This window comes from Chelonoidis abingdonii, chromosome 7, assembly GCF_003597395.2.
Source record: "Chelonoidis abingdonii isolate Lonesome George chromosome 7, CheloAbing_2.0, whole genome shotgun sequence".
Taxonomy (NCBI): Eukaryota; Metazoa; Chordata; order Testudines; family Testudinidae; genus Chelonoidis; species Chelonoidis abingdonii.
The window spans coordinates 65,511,433-65,528,267 of record NC_133775.1 but is presented as its reverse complement, the minus strand read 5'-3'; the positions used below and the strand labels follow the sequence as shown (position 1 = coordinate 65,528,267).

Below are 16,835 nucleotides of genomic sequence, written 5' to 3'. Positions count from 1 at the left end.
GTACAGCCCAGCCTGCACCCCTCCTCGATCTATACACCCCCACCCCACAACACTCGGATCTCTGCAGCGCCGCCTACACCCTGATCTGTACAGCCCCCACCCACAACACCCTGCGCTGTACAGCCCCCTGCTACACCTACACCCCCCGATCTGTACAGCCCCCCCACTAACCTGTACAGCCCAGCCTGCACCCCTCCTCAATCTATACACCCCCACCCCACAACACTCGGATCTCTGCAGCCCCGCCTACACCCTGCTCTGTACAGCCCCCACCCACAACACCCTGCTCTGTACAGCCCCCTGCTACACCTACACCCCCCCCCGATCTGTACAGCCCCCACCCCCAACTCTCTGACCTCTATGGTCCCGCCTACACTTCGAGCTGTACAGCCCATCACCTCACAAGACTCTGCGTTGTGCAGTCCCCCGCTACACCCGACCTGTGCAGCCCCCGACCCTGCACACTCTAACCCAGAGGTAGGCAACCTATGGCACATGTGCCGAAGGTGGCACGCAACCTGATTTTCAGTGGCACTCATACTGCCTGGGTCCTGGCCACTGGTCTGGTGGGCTCTGCATTTTAATTTAATTTTAAATAAAGTTTCTTAAACATTTTAAAAATCTTATTTACTTTACATACATCAATAGTTTAGTTACATATTATAGACTTATAGAAAGAAACCTTCTAAAAACATTAAAATGTATGACTGGCACACAAAACCTTAAATTAGCGTGAATAAATGAAGACTCGGCACACCACTTCTGAAAGGTTGCTGACCTCTGCTCTAACCTGTGTACATCCCAACCTGCACCCCTCCCTGACAGCGCCCACCTACAACACTCTGACCTCTACAGCCCTGCTTACACCCTGATCTGTACGGCCCATCACCTCACAAGACTCTGCACTGTACAGCCCCTCACCCCACCTACACCCCTCGCCCTATCTACGCTCCCTGACCTGTGCAGCCCCCCCCCGCATGCTCTAACTTGTACAGCCCTGCCTGCACCCCTCTCCGATCTATACAGCCCCCACCCACAACACTCTGACCTCTACAGCCCCACCTACACCCTGATCTTTACAGCTCATCAGTTCACAACACCCCGCGCTGTACAGTCCCTCGCCCCACCTACACCCCCCTAACTTGCACAGCCCCTCACCTACAACCACCTGCCCTGTACAGTCCCCCATCTACACCCCCTGCCCTGTACAGCCTCTCTGCCTACACCTCCTGATCTGTACAGTCCTGCCTACACCCCCTCTATACAACTGCTCACCACCCCAACACCCCCTCTATACAACCACCTGTCCCCCACACTAATCTGTTCAGCCCCCCTGCCCCCCACCCCTCGACCTGTACAGCTCCCCACTCCACACACATCCTAATCTGTACAACCCAGCTGACACCTCCCCCACTCCTCATCTGTACAACTGCCTGCTTCCCATCCCCCTGGTCTGTTCAGTCCCCTGCTTCACACACCTCAACCTACACAGCCCTGCCTACACCCCAGCTTGTACATGCCCACACTCTCCCCCACCCCTGGTCTGCCTGTACTGCCCCGCCTTTACACCGCAATCTGTACAGCCCCCTGATCTGTATAGCTCGACCTACACACACTCTGATCTGTACAGCCCTGCCTACACTCCCAATCTGTACAGCCCTGCCTATGCCCTGACCTGTACTGCCCTCCGCCGCAATCTGTACAGCCCACCCCACACCTTCCTGACCTCTACAGCCCACCCCACACTTCCCTGACCCTGTTAAACCCCATCTACATCCCCCAATCTGAACAGGCCCCCCCATCTCCCTCCCCTCAGTTCAGCCCCTACACACACCCTGACCTGTACAACCCAGCACACCCCCCTCCAAGACCTCAATCTGTACAGCTACACATACATATCCCTGATCTGTACAGCTCTGCATACACCCCCGATCTGCACAGTCACATACCCCTGATTTGTACAGCCCTACATACACGTCTGATCTGTACAGCCACAGCCCCCACTCCCCCTTATCTGTACAGCCGTGAGCGCACACACCTCTGATGTGTACAGTCCTTTGCTCCCCATGTGTCTGATCTGTACAGCTCTCCAGGGTTTGGCTCCTGTTGTCTCTTTCCCTCCTAGAGTTTTCACCCAGGAGCTGAGATCTGGGGAAGTGGGGTGCCTCTGGGGCTGGGAGTCCCTTTAGCCATTTGTTCCTGGGCTGAGGCAGGCTGTTCTCAGCACAGGGCTCAGGATTTAACCCATGCCATTTGCTCTGCCCAAGCACAGAGTTGGTAATCTTTGGGGCATGTTGCAAAACCAGGTACGTTTACTCAGGCTTTCCTTGAGTGGAAATGGGCTCAACTTCTGAGAACTGAGCTGTTCTCAATCCTGCAATGAGCTCCCTTCAGTTGGTCGCAATGGGGCACTGTGCTGGCACAGAGATCCAGCCACACACCGCTCATTGCAAACCTGGGGCCTTAGCGGGCAGACTTCAGAGATATAATGGTTCCTGCACCCAGGGCCTTGCTACAAGGTAACAGCGAGTCCTTGGTGTGTGTCATCCACCAGCCCTTTCCAAACACTAACGTGATTGGATTTCTATTTCGGTCTCGTTCATGAGTTCCAGAGTATTTACAGTCAAGAAAAATTCCTCTTTGTCTGTAGCGTAAAGGTATTTTCACTCTCTTTTTTCAAAATTGAAAGAATCAGGTGAAATTTGGCCTAGAAAAATTTTCCATTTAAAAAAAAAAAAAAAAATCCACTGCAACCAAGGATTTCCTCATTTATATAAAGCCATTTCTGCACCCTGGGGAACGCCCAACATTGCAGCGCTGTGCTAGGGCATGAGAACCTAAACAATCATTTCTGCTGAAGAACAAGAAATGTGATGGGTGAAATCCGGACTCCCTTGAAGTTTATGTTAAAACTCCCATTGCCATCAGTGCAGTCAGCTTTTCCTCCAGTGCGTGTAAGAGAGTCACTGTCCAGAGTTCACTTGGACTTAGGACATTGGAACAAAAAAGATACAGGAATAAGACATCAGGGCCAATGTTCCCTCTAATTTTTTACATCCATGTGTGGAATGAATTTTGTTATGTGCATCAATATGGAGGTGATGTGTGGTGGAGGTGAGGAATTCAGAGTGTGGGAGGGGGCTCAGGGCTGGGGCAGAGGGTTGAGGTGCAGAGGGGGTGAGGACTCTGGGGTGGGACTGGGGATGAACGGTTTGAGGTGTGGGAGGGGCTCAGGATTGGGGCAGAGGGTAGGGGTGTTGGGGGCTGAGGGCTCTGGCTGGGGATGAGGGCTCTGGGGTGCAGGCTGCAGTGGGGAGAGAGTACTCCCCCCAGCCCTCTCTTGCCACAGCAGCTCAGGGCTGGGGGAGGGGCACCTCTCCCCGCCTGCATGGCTCTTGATAGCCTGCTGCACAGCCGCACAGCTTAGAGGGAACATAGATCAGGGCTTGAATTTTACCCTTTTTAATAAAGGATTCCCATCTGCTCTGTGGAGGGGCAGAACAGACCCAGCCTAACACCATGCAGGGGCTGCTTGGCTCCTTTGCCTGTGGCTAACTTTCTTCCCTGCCATCTGTCCCACAGCATGCATGGCGCAGGCAAGGGGCTCAGCTGCATGACAGTGCTGGGACCCAGAGCTCTCCATGCAATTCTCTCTGCAGTCACTGCCCAGTAGCTTGCTTGGTATTTGGTTCTGCTCAGAGAGATTAAGGTATTTGGTTCTGCTCAAGGTTGCAAGGGCTCGGGATGAAGCTGGCAACAGAACCCAGGAATGCCAACTCTCAAGTCTCTGTTCTAATCTATAGTTACCAGAAAAAGCACCTGAAGATGCTCATATGACAGAAGACATCTGGCTAGCAGTATGTGAGAGAGTCCGAGGGAACTGAATGTTGCTGCCGTAACAGCGGTGCAATAGTTTATTCTGTGCAAGATCTCCTGCTTTTCTCAGAAGCTCCCGGGCCTTGCCTGGGGATCCGAGTTCAGTCATTGAATCTCTTGTCTGCATTGTCCAGCAGTTGAGTGATCCATTGTGTGTTGTTTTTCTAGGGGCTGGCAGGGCTCTGCACAGAACGAAGAGGTGACTGTCAGCCCCAGCCTGATGCACACAGCTCTGAGTGCTTTGTGATGAGCCCTTCTTGGAGGAGGGGACTATAGCAACCTTCCACTTGTGCATTCCTGGAGAACGAGCCCTCCCCTGCGTGTGGCTCTCCTAGGTCTATGTGAGGGAATCTTACTCCAAGAGGCTGCTGACGCAGCAGGGCTGTGCTGGCAAAATGGTTTGTGCCCAGGTAAAAGCAAGCCCTGGGAAGTGCTGGCAGAAGGTGCTGTATGAGAGGCAGCCCTTCCCAGATAACTATGTGGACCACCGGTTCCTGGAGGAGCTGCGGAAGAACATCTACGCCCGCAAGTACCAGTATTGGGCAGTGGTGTTTGAGTCCGGGGTGGTGATTCAACAGCTGTGCAGCGTCTGCGTCTTTGTTGTCATCTGGTGGTACATGGATGATGGGCTGCTGACCCCACAGTGGCTGTTCGGGGCTGGCCTGGCCTCTTCCCTGATTGGCTACATCCTGTTTGATGTCATAGACTTGGGGGTGGGGAGGAAAGAGAGCGGTCGGACCCGGTGGGCGGACCTGAAGAGCACTTTGGTGTTCATAGCTTTCACCTATGGCTTCTCCCCGGTGCTGAAGACCCTGACGGAGTCGATCAGCACAGATACCATCTACGCCATGTCAGTCCTCATGCTTCTGGGGCACCTGATCTTCTTCGACTATGGGGCTAATGCCGCCATCGTCTCCAGCACGCTGTCCCTCAACATGGCCATCTTCGCCTCCGTGTGCCTGGCCTCTCGGCTGCCCCGCTCCCTGCACACCTTCGCCATGGTCACCTTTGCCATCCAGATCTTTGCCCTGTGGCCCATGCTGCAGAAGAAGCTCAAAGCGCGGACACCCTGCTGCTATGTGGGGGTGACCCTGCTCTTCGCCCTGTCTGCGCTGGCTGGGCTTCTGACCATCTCAGGCGTCGCCGCTCTTCTCTTTGGCCTTCTGCTGGTCTCCATTTCATGCCTGTGTCCTTACTGCCTCATCCGGCTGCAGCTGCTCAAAGACAACATCCATGGGCCTTGGGATGAAGCTGAAATCAAGGACGACCTCTCCAGGTTCCTAATGTAGACTCGTCTAGGACACGTGGCAGGCAGGCAGGCCCCCTACAGTGCTACCGGAACAAAAGCCTTCTGCCTTAGAGATGACCTCATGAGTGCCAGTGTTATAACAGAGCCTCTTCTCCCAGAGTGAGACAAACTGCTGGTACGTACTAGGAACTTCCCTCTCCCCCCGCAATGTATATGTGTATCGCTCTCATTCATTAATACTAGCTGAGCTCCCACCGTGGAAGCATGGCGAGAGCACAGGTAGACAGAGGACTGCAGGCAGATGCCAGTATTTTATCCACCATGTCACATGCTCAGAGCAGATCTCCATCACGTATGTGGCACTTAATACCAGCTATAAGGCATGAGCATCTTCTCCCCACTAGCGCTGCTGTTGGCTCTGCTGCTTGGGGAACTGAATTAATGGTACCAATAGTGGGGAATGTTTTAGCCAAAGTTTGCTGGTATAGGCGAGGCCCACTGGAATTGCTGGGTATTTGGAGAGCAGCTTTTGAAATCTCTTTGGCAAGCTGGACTTTCTGGCTATTAAAAGCATCCAATCCCTCAAACCTCCCTGCCTTTGTCATGCTTCTGTGAGACAGCCCAGCGGGAGCAGCACATGGGGGGCAGCTGATGAGGCAGGCAGATCAGATCCAGGGGCTGTATTTTGTCTAAGGGCAGAACTTTCTTTCTTAGTTCAGAGGTGTCACCGCAGAAGCAGGAGTGTGGGGCAGGTGGGCAGATCAGGAGTGGGAATGCAGGATACCTGACTGTGCATTGGAAGGCCCTGTGTGTGCTCCCATTCCAGTGTTGCGTGGGATTTCTATGTGTCACTGTAACACAACCAGTGAGAAACTCAAGCAGAGCACCCTGGCTTTATCTCCCTGCAGTGCACAAAGCTGTCGGGTCCGATGTGTGTCTGGAAACACCCCCAGGTTCTTATTGTGATGGCGTCTTCCCTCTCAGGCTGATGTAGCGCTGGGTATTTCTGCCAACAGTCAGGCACAAGCAGAGGAAGGGGATTGTTTGCCAAAGTCTTCCAGCAACACTCTGGCGAGCCAGCTCGGTCTGCTTGGCTGGAACACAAGATGATGGACGTGCCTCAATTGTCTGGCCTTATTGTGCTGCTCCCCTTTGAGTCCAGTCCATTACCGACTGACTCAGCTGTGGCTAGTGCTGTCTCCTTTCCATGAGAGCAAGACAGCTCTGCTGTAGCAGCTCTGAAAGGCCTCTCCTTTCGCACCTCTGTGCTACCTGTGCTCTGCAGGACTGTTTATTTTCAGCACACTTCAGCAGGGATCACTCGCTCCTTGTCAGATCCGAGGGCTGGATTCTGGGTTTTACGCATTCATTCAGGGAGAGGCTTAGTTTAAATCGTGGTCATGGGTGTAACTCCCCTAACCGCACAGATGGGTTTGTTTCATGTTGATCATCCATGTACTCTTGCTCTGATGTGTGAGCTCCTCCATCAGCGATCTCTAGCAGTGCTCCCTGCACTGACAGGTTGGTGCTCAGCACTTGCCCTCTGGAACAGCTGTTCCTGCTAGCGCTCTGAGTCCTGCTGGTTACTTCAGTGCTAGGGCAGCGTGGCAGGGAGGGCAAGAAGAACAGACTGAGAGGAGTCAAATAGCAAGAAGAGATTGGTGGAATGGCTCAGCAGTACAATAAACCCCAGCCTCAGCATGCAAGGTCACCCCCTGTACCCAGACAGCACCACGGAAATGATTGTTACAATAGAGCCTAGGGGCCCATTGTGCTATTGTACATATTGTGACAAAGTTCCTCCTCTACCTTGGTGGGTCCTGCGCTTACTGGTAGATTTGCTCACCTCACAGATTCACCATGTGGGTTGGGAAACAGCCCAGAGACCTTCCTGTGTGGTAAAAGCCACAGTCCAGGTCAATTCCTCCTGTGTCTGATCAGGAGTTGGGAGGTTTGGGAGAAACCCGGGCCCGCCATCTACTCCGGGTTCCAGCCCAGGGCCCTATGGACTACAGCTATCTAGAGTGTCTCCTGGTACAGCTGCACGACAGCTACAACTCCCTGGGCTTCTTCCCCATGGCCTCTTCCCAACATCATCTTTATCCTCATCACAGGACCTTTCTCCTGGTGTCTGATAATGCTTGTACTCCTCACTCTCCCAGCAATATGTCTTCTCACTCTCAGCGGCTCGTGCCTTTTGCTCCCAGCTCCTTGCATGCATGCCACAAACTGAAGTGAGGTCCTTTTTAAACTCAGGTGCCCTGGTTAGCTAGCCTGTCCTAATTGATTCTAGCAGTTTCTTAATTGGCTCCAGGTGTCTTAATTATCCTGCCTGTCTTAATTGGTTCTAGCAGGTTCCTGATTACTCTAGTGGAGCCCCTGCTCTGGTCACTCAGGGAACAGAAAACTACTCATCCAGTGACCAGTATATTTGTCCTCTACCAGACTCCTGTACCCCACTGGTCTGGGTCTGTCACAGTACATAGTGAGACAGTCACTGCCCTAAAGAGTTCATTGTAAATAGACTAGCTAGACAGAAGGAGATGATAATACATCCTATTCTGCACCTCCAGAACGGAGGCACAAGTGTCCTGCCCACAGGTCACAAAGGGAAGAATTGAATCCAACGCTACTGATCTCAGTCCAGTGCCTTACCCATGAAACCATCCATCTCCTCACCAAACAGCCAGCTCGTTTTGGGCCACTACCAACCAGTAGCCTGCCCTGGCATGGAGGGCAGCTGCCAGATGCACACACAGACCCAGAGGAGTTAGCTAACTTAGAGCCCAGCTCCTTGGGCTATTGAATGGGGGGTGGGGGTGGCTGCACAGCCACCAATTTGGCCTAGAACTGGTGGAAGGAGTGAGCTAAGGAGGAACCCAAGGCTACGTCTGCACTACGAGCTAAGGGTCTGATTGCCTTGTTCAAGTCTGCGTACTCACACTCTCAGTGAACTAGCGAGAGTATAAATAGCAGTGTAGTCATGGTACCAGCACGGGGGCACTGCTTACACAAGCAGGAGACTCACACCCTAGTTCACAGTGTAGACATAGCCTTTGGAGGAGTAGTTGTTGCACTGAGCAAGGGAGGGAATTCCACCTGTAGGGGGCAGCATGGGGGAAGGCATGAAGACAAGGATTAGGAAGGGAGATGCGCACAATGATCTCAGGGCGAGGAGGGACTAGCATGCAATTCTTCCTAAACTATCTGGCTTATAGAAGCAGAATGCTGTAGAAAGGAGCACAGCCCGTGCTACTACAATAGCAGCAGGACCAATGCACAGAGGAGCTATGAGAGGAGAGGGCTGTGCGAAGGAAAACAGCTCACCTCTGTCACGTTACCATAGAAAGAGCTAGGAATGCAAAGAGCAAAGGTAACCCAACATGTAGCCAGCAGATGGTGCTCCTCACAAACCATTCTGGCCACATAAAGTAGCAGCCCCTGACACAGGCTGCTTTGATTGACTGCACTTCTGTCCCTAAATGCTAATTGCATCCATGTGCCCATTCCTCAGAGCCTGGCTGTAAGAGCAGAGCTAGCTGCTTCTGGTGAAGAACTAAGCTAGACAGATTCCTAAGGAACAAAAAACTTGTTTTTGTGCTAACATCCCCAGCAAAGTACAACTGAGGAGGAAAGAAGCCACACCTCTGCGGCTACATTGTATTATCCCCAGCCAGAGGGCATGGCTAAGTTGTCTAAGCCACAGATGTGCAACACCCAGACTCCCTGGAACCACAGTGTCAAAGCCCAACAGAGTTGACTCTGTAGTGTGGAGCCCTGCTGGTTTGAACTAAATGGTGGAGTCTCTGTAACTTGAAGTCTTTCAATCAAGATTTGAGGACTTCAGTGGCTCAGTCAGAGGTTATGGGCCTTTTACAGGTGTGGGTTGGTGAGGTTCTGTGCCCTGTGACGCACAGGAGGTCAGACTAGATCAGGGGTTCTCAGACTTCATTGTGACACGACCCCCTTCCGGCAACAAAAATTACTACACAGCCCCAAAAGGGGGAACCAAACCCTGAGCCAACCCAAGCCCTGCTGCCCTGGGCGGGGGCAAAGCTGAACCCCAAGGGCTTCAACCCCTGGGGTTGGGGCGAAGGCTGTAACATGAGCCCTGCCACCTGGAGCTGAAGCCCTTCGACTTTGATCCCGGGCAGTGGGGCTCAGTCTTTGCTTCGGCCCCGGCCCCCAGCAAGTCTAATACCAGCCCTGGTGACCCCATTAAAATGGGGTTGGGACCCACTTTTGGGTCCCAACCCCCAGTTTGAAAATTGCTGGACTAGATGATCACAATGATCCCGTCTGGCCCTAAAGTCTGTGGGTCTGTCTACGCTGTAACATAAGCCAAGGGCTAGTAGAACTCGAGTTAGCAGACCCTGGGTTTGTTAACTCAGGACTAGAGCATCTATACTGCGTTATGTGATGCAGTGTGGGGAAACTTGACTGTCCACCAAACTTGACTGTCCAGAGGACAAAGCAAGTCAGCTCATGGGCTTGTGGGATACTTTTGGCAGGCTCCCAGAGCACAAATCCAGTGGGGCTGGGTCTACACAGCAGAGCAATAGGGCTTGAACCCTGGGTCCTGACTTGACTCTGCCTCAAATCCTCCACTCCTGTGAGGTCCTGGGAGTGACCTTGGGTCTGATCCCTGTGTTAGCATGATTTGCATGTGGACAGGGGTTAGGGTTGAGCCTGAATTCAAACCCTGGGCTTACGTTGCAGTGTAGACATACCATCTGAGCCTTTGCCCTTCATTCTGCCAAGGCAGATAAATGGGAGCTCCCTGTAGTTTGTGAGCAGGGAACTTCCAGAGAAGACCTGACATTCTGAATTTGCTTTGTTTGCATATTGAGGACCCACTGGGCCAGTCTGCAAGAGAGTTGGCTGGATTTGGCTCTAAGGTCTTTGCCCAAAGCTCTCATTTCCCTCCGCAGTTCCTCTACATGTTGTTTTGCACCATTTAGCTGCCTCAGAGGTGGTTGTATGAATATGGGCTATAAAGTGCTTTGGGCTCTAAGAAGTTATAGAAAGGGTTAAAAAAAGGCAACACTGACACCCCCATCGACCCCCCCCACTCCAAATTAAAAATAACACCTAAAACAGAAACAAATCAACCAGCCCCACTCCCCACAAAAAATATTCCAAGCAGCATTTGTACATTGAAAAGGAGTGCTAGAGACTCCAGGAAGCCCCTGGTGGCCTTGGTTATTGCTAGGGAATTTACATGAAAGGTGCTCAGGTACCAGTGGTGGGTGGCCCAGCCATGGAGGAGAATGGGGATATGGGACAAATAAGCTAAATCTCCCATGAGGCACTGTGGCAGCATATCAAATGGAACTATTTTGATTTTGGGCAAAGTACTTGGTGTTTTTGATGAAAAAGAAATTCAAGTTTCCCACAGAAAGCAGATACATCTTTAAAAAAATGTGTTTAGTCAAAAACCCAATTTTCTGTCAATGGTTTCTTCAGAAATTTTTTGACCCATTCTACTTTATAATCTTTTTAAATTATAGTTTTAAACTAACACTTAGTCATATTTTAAACTTTTCTGGTTTCTCATCCTGTGCTGTTAGACTCATTTTAAGGCACGTAGTTTTATTGGACACACCAAAAATAACCCAAATAATGTTTAAAAAGAAAATTTCAAATAGTTTTTCTCTGACCTGCAGTGATTCCATGATGGTGCGGGGAGGTATGAAGAGTCTCTCAGCACTCACTTGGGCTGTCAAACCTTGACATCACCCCCAAACCACCTTAGACACCCTCTTCCCCCACACACCCACACTTTGCTTCCCTTCTCTCACATGCTATTTGGGAAATTGTTGCGAGCCGGGATGTTTTATGATGTTTTTGACAAAACAACGACTCTGTTGTCCATGGTCAGCTAGACATATGAGAGGGGCTGCAGGGAAGAGCGTGTTGGCGTTCCCAGCTCTCTCACGCATTCTCACCTCACTCAGGCAGCTTTTGACTGCTTCAGAAAGGCATGACACACAGAAGAGAGGGGTTTATTACTGCATCATAAGACACCAATAGCTATACCCAGATCAGGTCAACCCAGGGTCCTAGGAATCTTGGAATGGTACTGAGTGGCAGGCAACACTGCCACAGCCAGCTTTAGAGCCCAGAGAGATGGAATTGCAGCCGGCATCTAAGTTTCCCCAGCCCAACTCCTTAGCTCCACAACACACACCTCAGTGGCACTAGCACAAAGGCATGTGTTAGGCTGCTGGTGAGTTGCATTACCCCAGCTGTACTGCCCACGCTAACTACTATCCGGGAGGCTGAAGTGCTGGTGGATCAGGGCTCAGCTCAGTCAGCTCCTGGCTGTGTCAATGTGCCACAGTTCATTAGCATGCTGAGCCCCCTGGACAGACGGTGCACTGAATATAGCTCATATCATTACCTTCCTTGACAGAGGAGCCAACACCTCCAGCACACCCCTTAAAGCACCCAACAAGCAGACTGAGCATCCATTCCCTGCATCTCTTGCCTCTTGCGCTGTAGCAATAGGGACTGCTGCAATGGAAGCAGGGTCTTTGTGTGCAGGCTGTGCCTTATTAATGATCTGGAGGATAGCGTGGACTGCACCCTCAGCAAGTTTGCAGTTGACACTAAAGTGGGAGGAGTGGTAGATACGCTGGAGGGTAGGGATAGCAGACACAGGGACCTAGACAAATTAAGGATTGGCAAAAGAAATCTGTGAGGTCACCAAGACAAGTTGCAGAGTCTGCACTCTAGGACGGAAGAATCCCATGCACTGCTACAGACTAGGGACTGAATGGGGCTAGGGCAGCAGTTCTGCAAGAAAGGACCTAGGTTACTGTGGACGAGAAGCTGTATACGATCATCAGTGTGCCTTGTTGGCAAGAAGGCTAACGGATTTTGGTTGTATAAGTAGGGGCATTGCCAGCAGATCGAAGGACATGATAATTCCTCTCTATTTGGCATTGGTGAGGCCTTATCTGGAGTACTGTGTCCAGTTTTGGGCCCCACACTACAAGAAGGATGTGGGAAAATTGGAAAGAGTCCAGCAGAGGGCAACAAAAATGATTAGGGGCCTGGAGCACCTGACTTACGAGGAGAGGCTGAGGGAACTGGGGTTATCTAGTCTGCAGAAGAGAAGAATGCAGGGGGATTTGATAGCTCCTTTCAACTATCTGAACGGGGGTTCCAAAAAGGATGGATCTAGACTGTTCTCCATGGTAGCAGATGACAGAACAAGGAGTAATCTCAAGTTGCAGTGGGGGAAGTTTAGGTTGGATATTAGGAAAAGCTTTTTCACTAGGAAGGTGGTGAAGCACTGGAATGGGTTACCTAGGGAGGTCGTGGAATCTCCTTCCTTAGAGGTTTTTAAGATCAGGCTTGACGAAGCCCTGGCTGGGATGATTTATTTGGGGATTGGTCCTGCTTTGAGCAGGGGGTTGGACTAGATAATCTCCTGAAGTCCCTTCCAACCCCGATATTCTATGATTCTATGATCCTCACCTGGTTGTGACACCACAGTTAGAAGGGAAGGAATTATTTGACCGAATGGGCACTGTGGGGACCGGCTGCCAGCAGGAGTTTTGCTACTTATTCCAAGGACAGTGTGGCCACGCTTCATAAGTTTAGGTGAGGAATAAGCAGCAGGCGCATATGACTGAACTAAGGTCCTGATCCAAAACGCACGGCCTCAACAGGAGTCTTTCCATTGATTTCAGTGGGTGTTGGATCAGGCCCTAACATACCACATTTGAAAATCTCCCTAGTCTGAGTGAAGTGCTGTTAGGCCCTGACGTGTGACTAAAACTGGCCTGGTGGAGTGCCACTGCCTCAGGGACATCGATCAGATGTTATCAGTTGATAAATGAGAAGATGTTTGTTCCCCTTCCCCCACCTTGCCTAGCTGCCAGCGCTGCAGCTACAGTCTGAAATCAGCACGGCTTTCTGGGGGCTTTCTGGCTTGCACAGCAGCACTACTACTAAAACCCTGCAGTTCGGGAACGCTGGATTCCGGATTCTGCACAAGATACAGCACAGTCTATACCAATTCATACAAAATACAATAGAACATTTCTCTTAATTTTTCATCTGTGGTTAGGTCAACCCATGCGCGTTTTGGCTAAGCAGATAACATCAGGCTGGAGGAATGTGCTGTGAATCTCTGTGAGAGGAGAGAAAAGCATCTGTGGTCTGTGACCTGATTCAGATGGCTTTTAGCAAATCTGTCGGAGTGCACACCTGCTTTCAAATGAGATAGGAACATGGTGGCATGGGGCAATGATATTTTATTCCTGGAAAAGATTTATTTGAAGAGTTGGATGACAGAAGATCACAGGGATGGAGAATCCCTAAGATACAAGATTGTAAATCTGTGCTTTTGTTAGTCTATCTGAAGTGGAGAGTCTTAAAACAGCAAACAATACAAATTCAAGAGTAAGGCCCAAATCTCCAAAAGCATTTAGTCACCAAACTCCCATTAATTTCAAGGGGACTTAGGCACCTAAATGCCTTTGTGGATCTAGCCGTATTGGTTATGTCAGTGCATGGGGGCTTAGCATGTTCCGTGTGTCTTCTAGGAAACAAGTGACTGATTGCTGCATTCCCAACACAGGTGCTTTGGGTGATAGCATGTTTCCTGCGAAGGTTGTAATGTCCTGGTGATGGCAGTATCTCGCTTGTGAGCATTTAATGAAAGAGGGACGGCCAAGGTTTAAAAACACACATTCCAAGCTCACAATGACTGGCACACTTGCCAGACCTACATAATTAGTGACCAGGATGATATTTTCCAGTTGTAGTTCTCACTAGTTCCCTATAAGCAGATTTCCAAAAGCTCTGTTCTGGAACTGTCAACTCCTCACTTCACTGAGATGGCCCATCATGCTTTGGGCTAATGATATCATATAATCCTGCCATTCAGCACTGAAGGCTGGAGTCTGCTCAGGGGCAAAAGGTAAGGTACGCCAGACATAAATTCCCCTGATTTCTAGCAGTCGCTGATGTAAATGAAATGGTGGATGCCTCTCGCTTGTAGGCCCATCCCTACTGTGGTCAAAGCTGTGCTAACTGTCCTCAGGTTTGCTTGTTAGCAGGGCTCTAGCACGCTTACCTGACAAGTGCAAACAAGCTAGAACTGCATTAGAAACAGAAGCCATAAAGCTCCGTGGAGGTACATTTCCAGTAAGGTTTCAACTGTAGCATGGCTCAGGCTGTAATCCACACCCCCAACATCAGGGACAATGGTGGAAGTTCCCTCCATTCTTTTCTTGTGCAGAGCCTCCAGACCCAGGAATCATGCAGGCTGAGGAAAGGGAAGGACTATATACCAGGGTGCCGGAACACTGTGACGGGGGAGGAGGGGGAGAAGAGTGCCCTCCCACTTCTTACTGGCTGTAAGGGCGAGTGATGGGGAGGAGCTGGAGAGGATTGAGTGGGGGGCAGGGTCTTGTGGGAAGAGGCAGTACAAGGGCAGGGGCTTGTGGAGAAGCAGCAGTGCAGGGGTGAGACCTCAGGGGTGCAGTGTGGGGGCAGGGCCACAGTTCGGACACCTCTGGCCCTGTCACTTTTAGGGCACTTTGTCACTCCTGGTATGGATTCTGGCGCACATCCATTACAGTGGAAGTTAGACACCGACATATCTTTGAGGATCTGGTCACCTATGACGAGAGCACTTGGGGCCAGAATTACCCACTTATGACCAGATACTTGTGTGACTGCAAGTACCAGGAATGGGAGGGGATGATCCAGCTAGTTCAGTCATGCTATTAATCATAGAATATCAGGATTGGAAGGGACCTCAGGAGGTCATCTAGTCCAACCCCCTGCTCATTTTTGCCCCAGATCCCTAAATGGCCCCCTCAAGGATTGAACTCATAACTCTGGATTTAGCAGGCCAATGCTCAAACCACTGAGCTATCCCTCCCCCCCACAGACCATGATACACAAACTTACAGGTCCAGCTCAAAACAGCAGGTTTCCCCCTTTCTCTGTGCAGGGAATGGATACTCTAAACTCTCAGCAAGTGTAGAGCAGCACAGCCTAATTAGGGAGAGAAGCCCACAGCCTTGAGAAGCCTGGCTCTGGAGTTACTGCTCAGCTATTAGCATCTCCTATCCCTATGTTTTCTACTAATTGGAAATGGATGATAAGATTAGTGCTCAGTGCAAGTATGACAGATTCCAGGATCTCGGCTATTCTAGGATAAAAGCCTGTGACCCAAGTTGTTGATTGGACTGCCTTGAGGTTGGACCTGATATACAATAGTTTGCACAACAGCGCCTAGATGCTACAGTGATGAGTGCATAATAAATAGGCAGGCAGGCAGAACAGGTCTCCCAGGCACTTTACCGGGGGCATCAGTTCGTTGCAGTGACTGGGATGAAGCCTTTAGCTCATGTAAATCAACGGAACTAGTGCAGTCTATTAAGATTAGTCCTGAGTACAGCCGACAAGCCAGGAGCAGTAAGCCAGGTCAGCCAGTCCCTCTAACTCAATTGCAATGCTGTCTCATGTTTGGAATTTTCCCCAAAGCCTGGGTTCCTAGAAACACTGTTGGATCCTATGAGTTAGGAAAATCTTGAGTCTCAAACGCACTGATGTGATCACAGATAGAAAGTATCTGTGGATGCATATGTCAAAACAGTGCTGTCAAAAACAGCATTGATAAATGAACCCACGATGCTGTTGCCAGGACATGCGAAGCAAGAAGCCAGTGAACAGAAGTGTGATGTTGCACCCCATAATGCTTTATAGAAATATGCTTATGAGTGTAAATAGCACATAACTGGAATATGTTTTATGTGAGATATGCCATGTAACATATCTCTGCAAAGGTTATGATCTACTAAATATATTCATCCTATTTGCATGCGTGTATCATTTTTGTATTCAAAGGTATGAATATTGGCTATGTACATGTTTGATTTTAAGTAGCCTCAATGAAGCATTTGGTCAGTGTCTTGAGAAAAGACTATTCTCAGTAAGTGCCCAATCAAGAAACACTTAAGCTGACAATGGACTTTGAAAGATGCTGATCCACATCTGAGCTTTCCTGGGAATGTGGCATTGGCCTGTAAAAAAACTGAGTAATGCATGGACATGTGACTGCAAAACTCCATCTCGTGGTGGGGATTTTACATAGGAGAGAAGAAGGGGTTTTCACCCACAAGAGAGTGTCTATTTAAGCCCCTGGAAGCCCCTCCATTTTGTCTGCAGCTGGCTCAAGAGGTAGCCTCTCCACCCCAAAGCATGCCTGAAAGAAACTGGAACAAAGGAATGTAACTATGGGGGTGTGAGTGATTGCTGGACCCAGATTAGAAGGAGTCTAGTCTGTCAAAGCAGCTTATTGGAACATCTCTGAGGGTGAGATTTACCTGCATTTAGCTTCCTACTGTATTAGGCTTAGACTTGCGTGTTTTATTTTATTTTGTTTGGTAAGTTACTTTGTTCTGTCTTTTATTACTTGGAGGTGGGGGAGAAAACAGCTGTGCATCTCTCTCTATCAGTGTTATAGAGGGCGAACAATTTATGAGTTTACCTGGTATAAGCTTTATACAGAATAAAATGGATTTATTTGGGGTTTGGACCCCACTGGGAGCTGGGTATCTGAGTGCTGGAGACAGAAGCACTTCTTAAGCTGTTTTCAGTTAAGCCTGCAATTTGTGGGGGACATGGTTCAAACTTGGATCTGTGTTTGCAGCACACAAGCGTGTCTGGCTCAAACAAGGCA

At 50.2% G+C, this 16,835-nt stretch overlaps 1 protein-coding gene across 1 annotated transcript in view; it reads left to right on the top strand.

Annotated features, from left to right (window-relative positions):
• Positions 1-5,712, top strand: part of PIGC (phosphatidylinositol glycan anchor biosynthesis class C) — a 6,974-nt gene extending 1,262 nt beyond the window's left edge. Inside the window, exon 2 of the mRNA XM_032775898.2 lies at positions 4,045-5,712. Within this exon, the coding sequence (XP_032631789.1) occupies positions 4,272-5,165 (894 nt within the window). The 5' untranslated portion in view covers positions 4,045-4,271 and the 3' untranslated portion in view covers positions 5,166-5,712. The remainder of the gene's footprint in view (positions 1-4,044) is intronic.
• Positions 5,713-16,835: the final 11,123 nt, after the last annotated feature.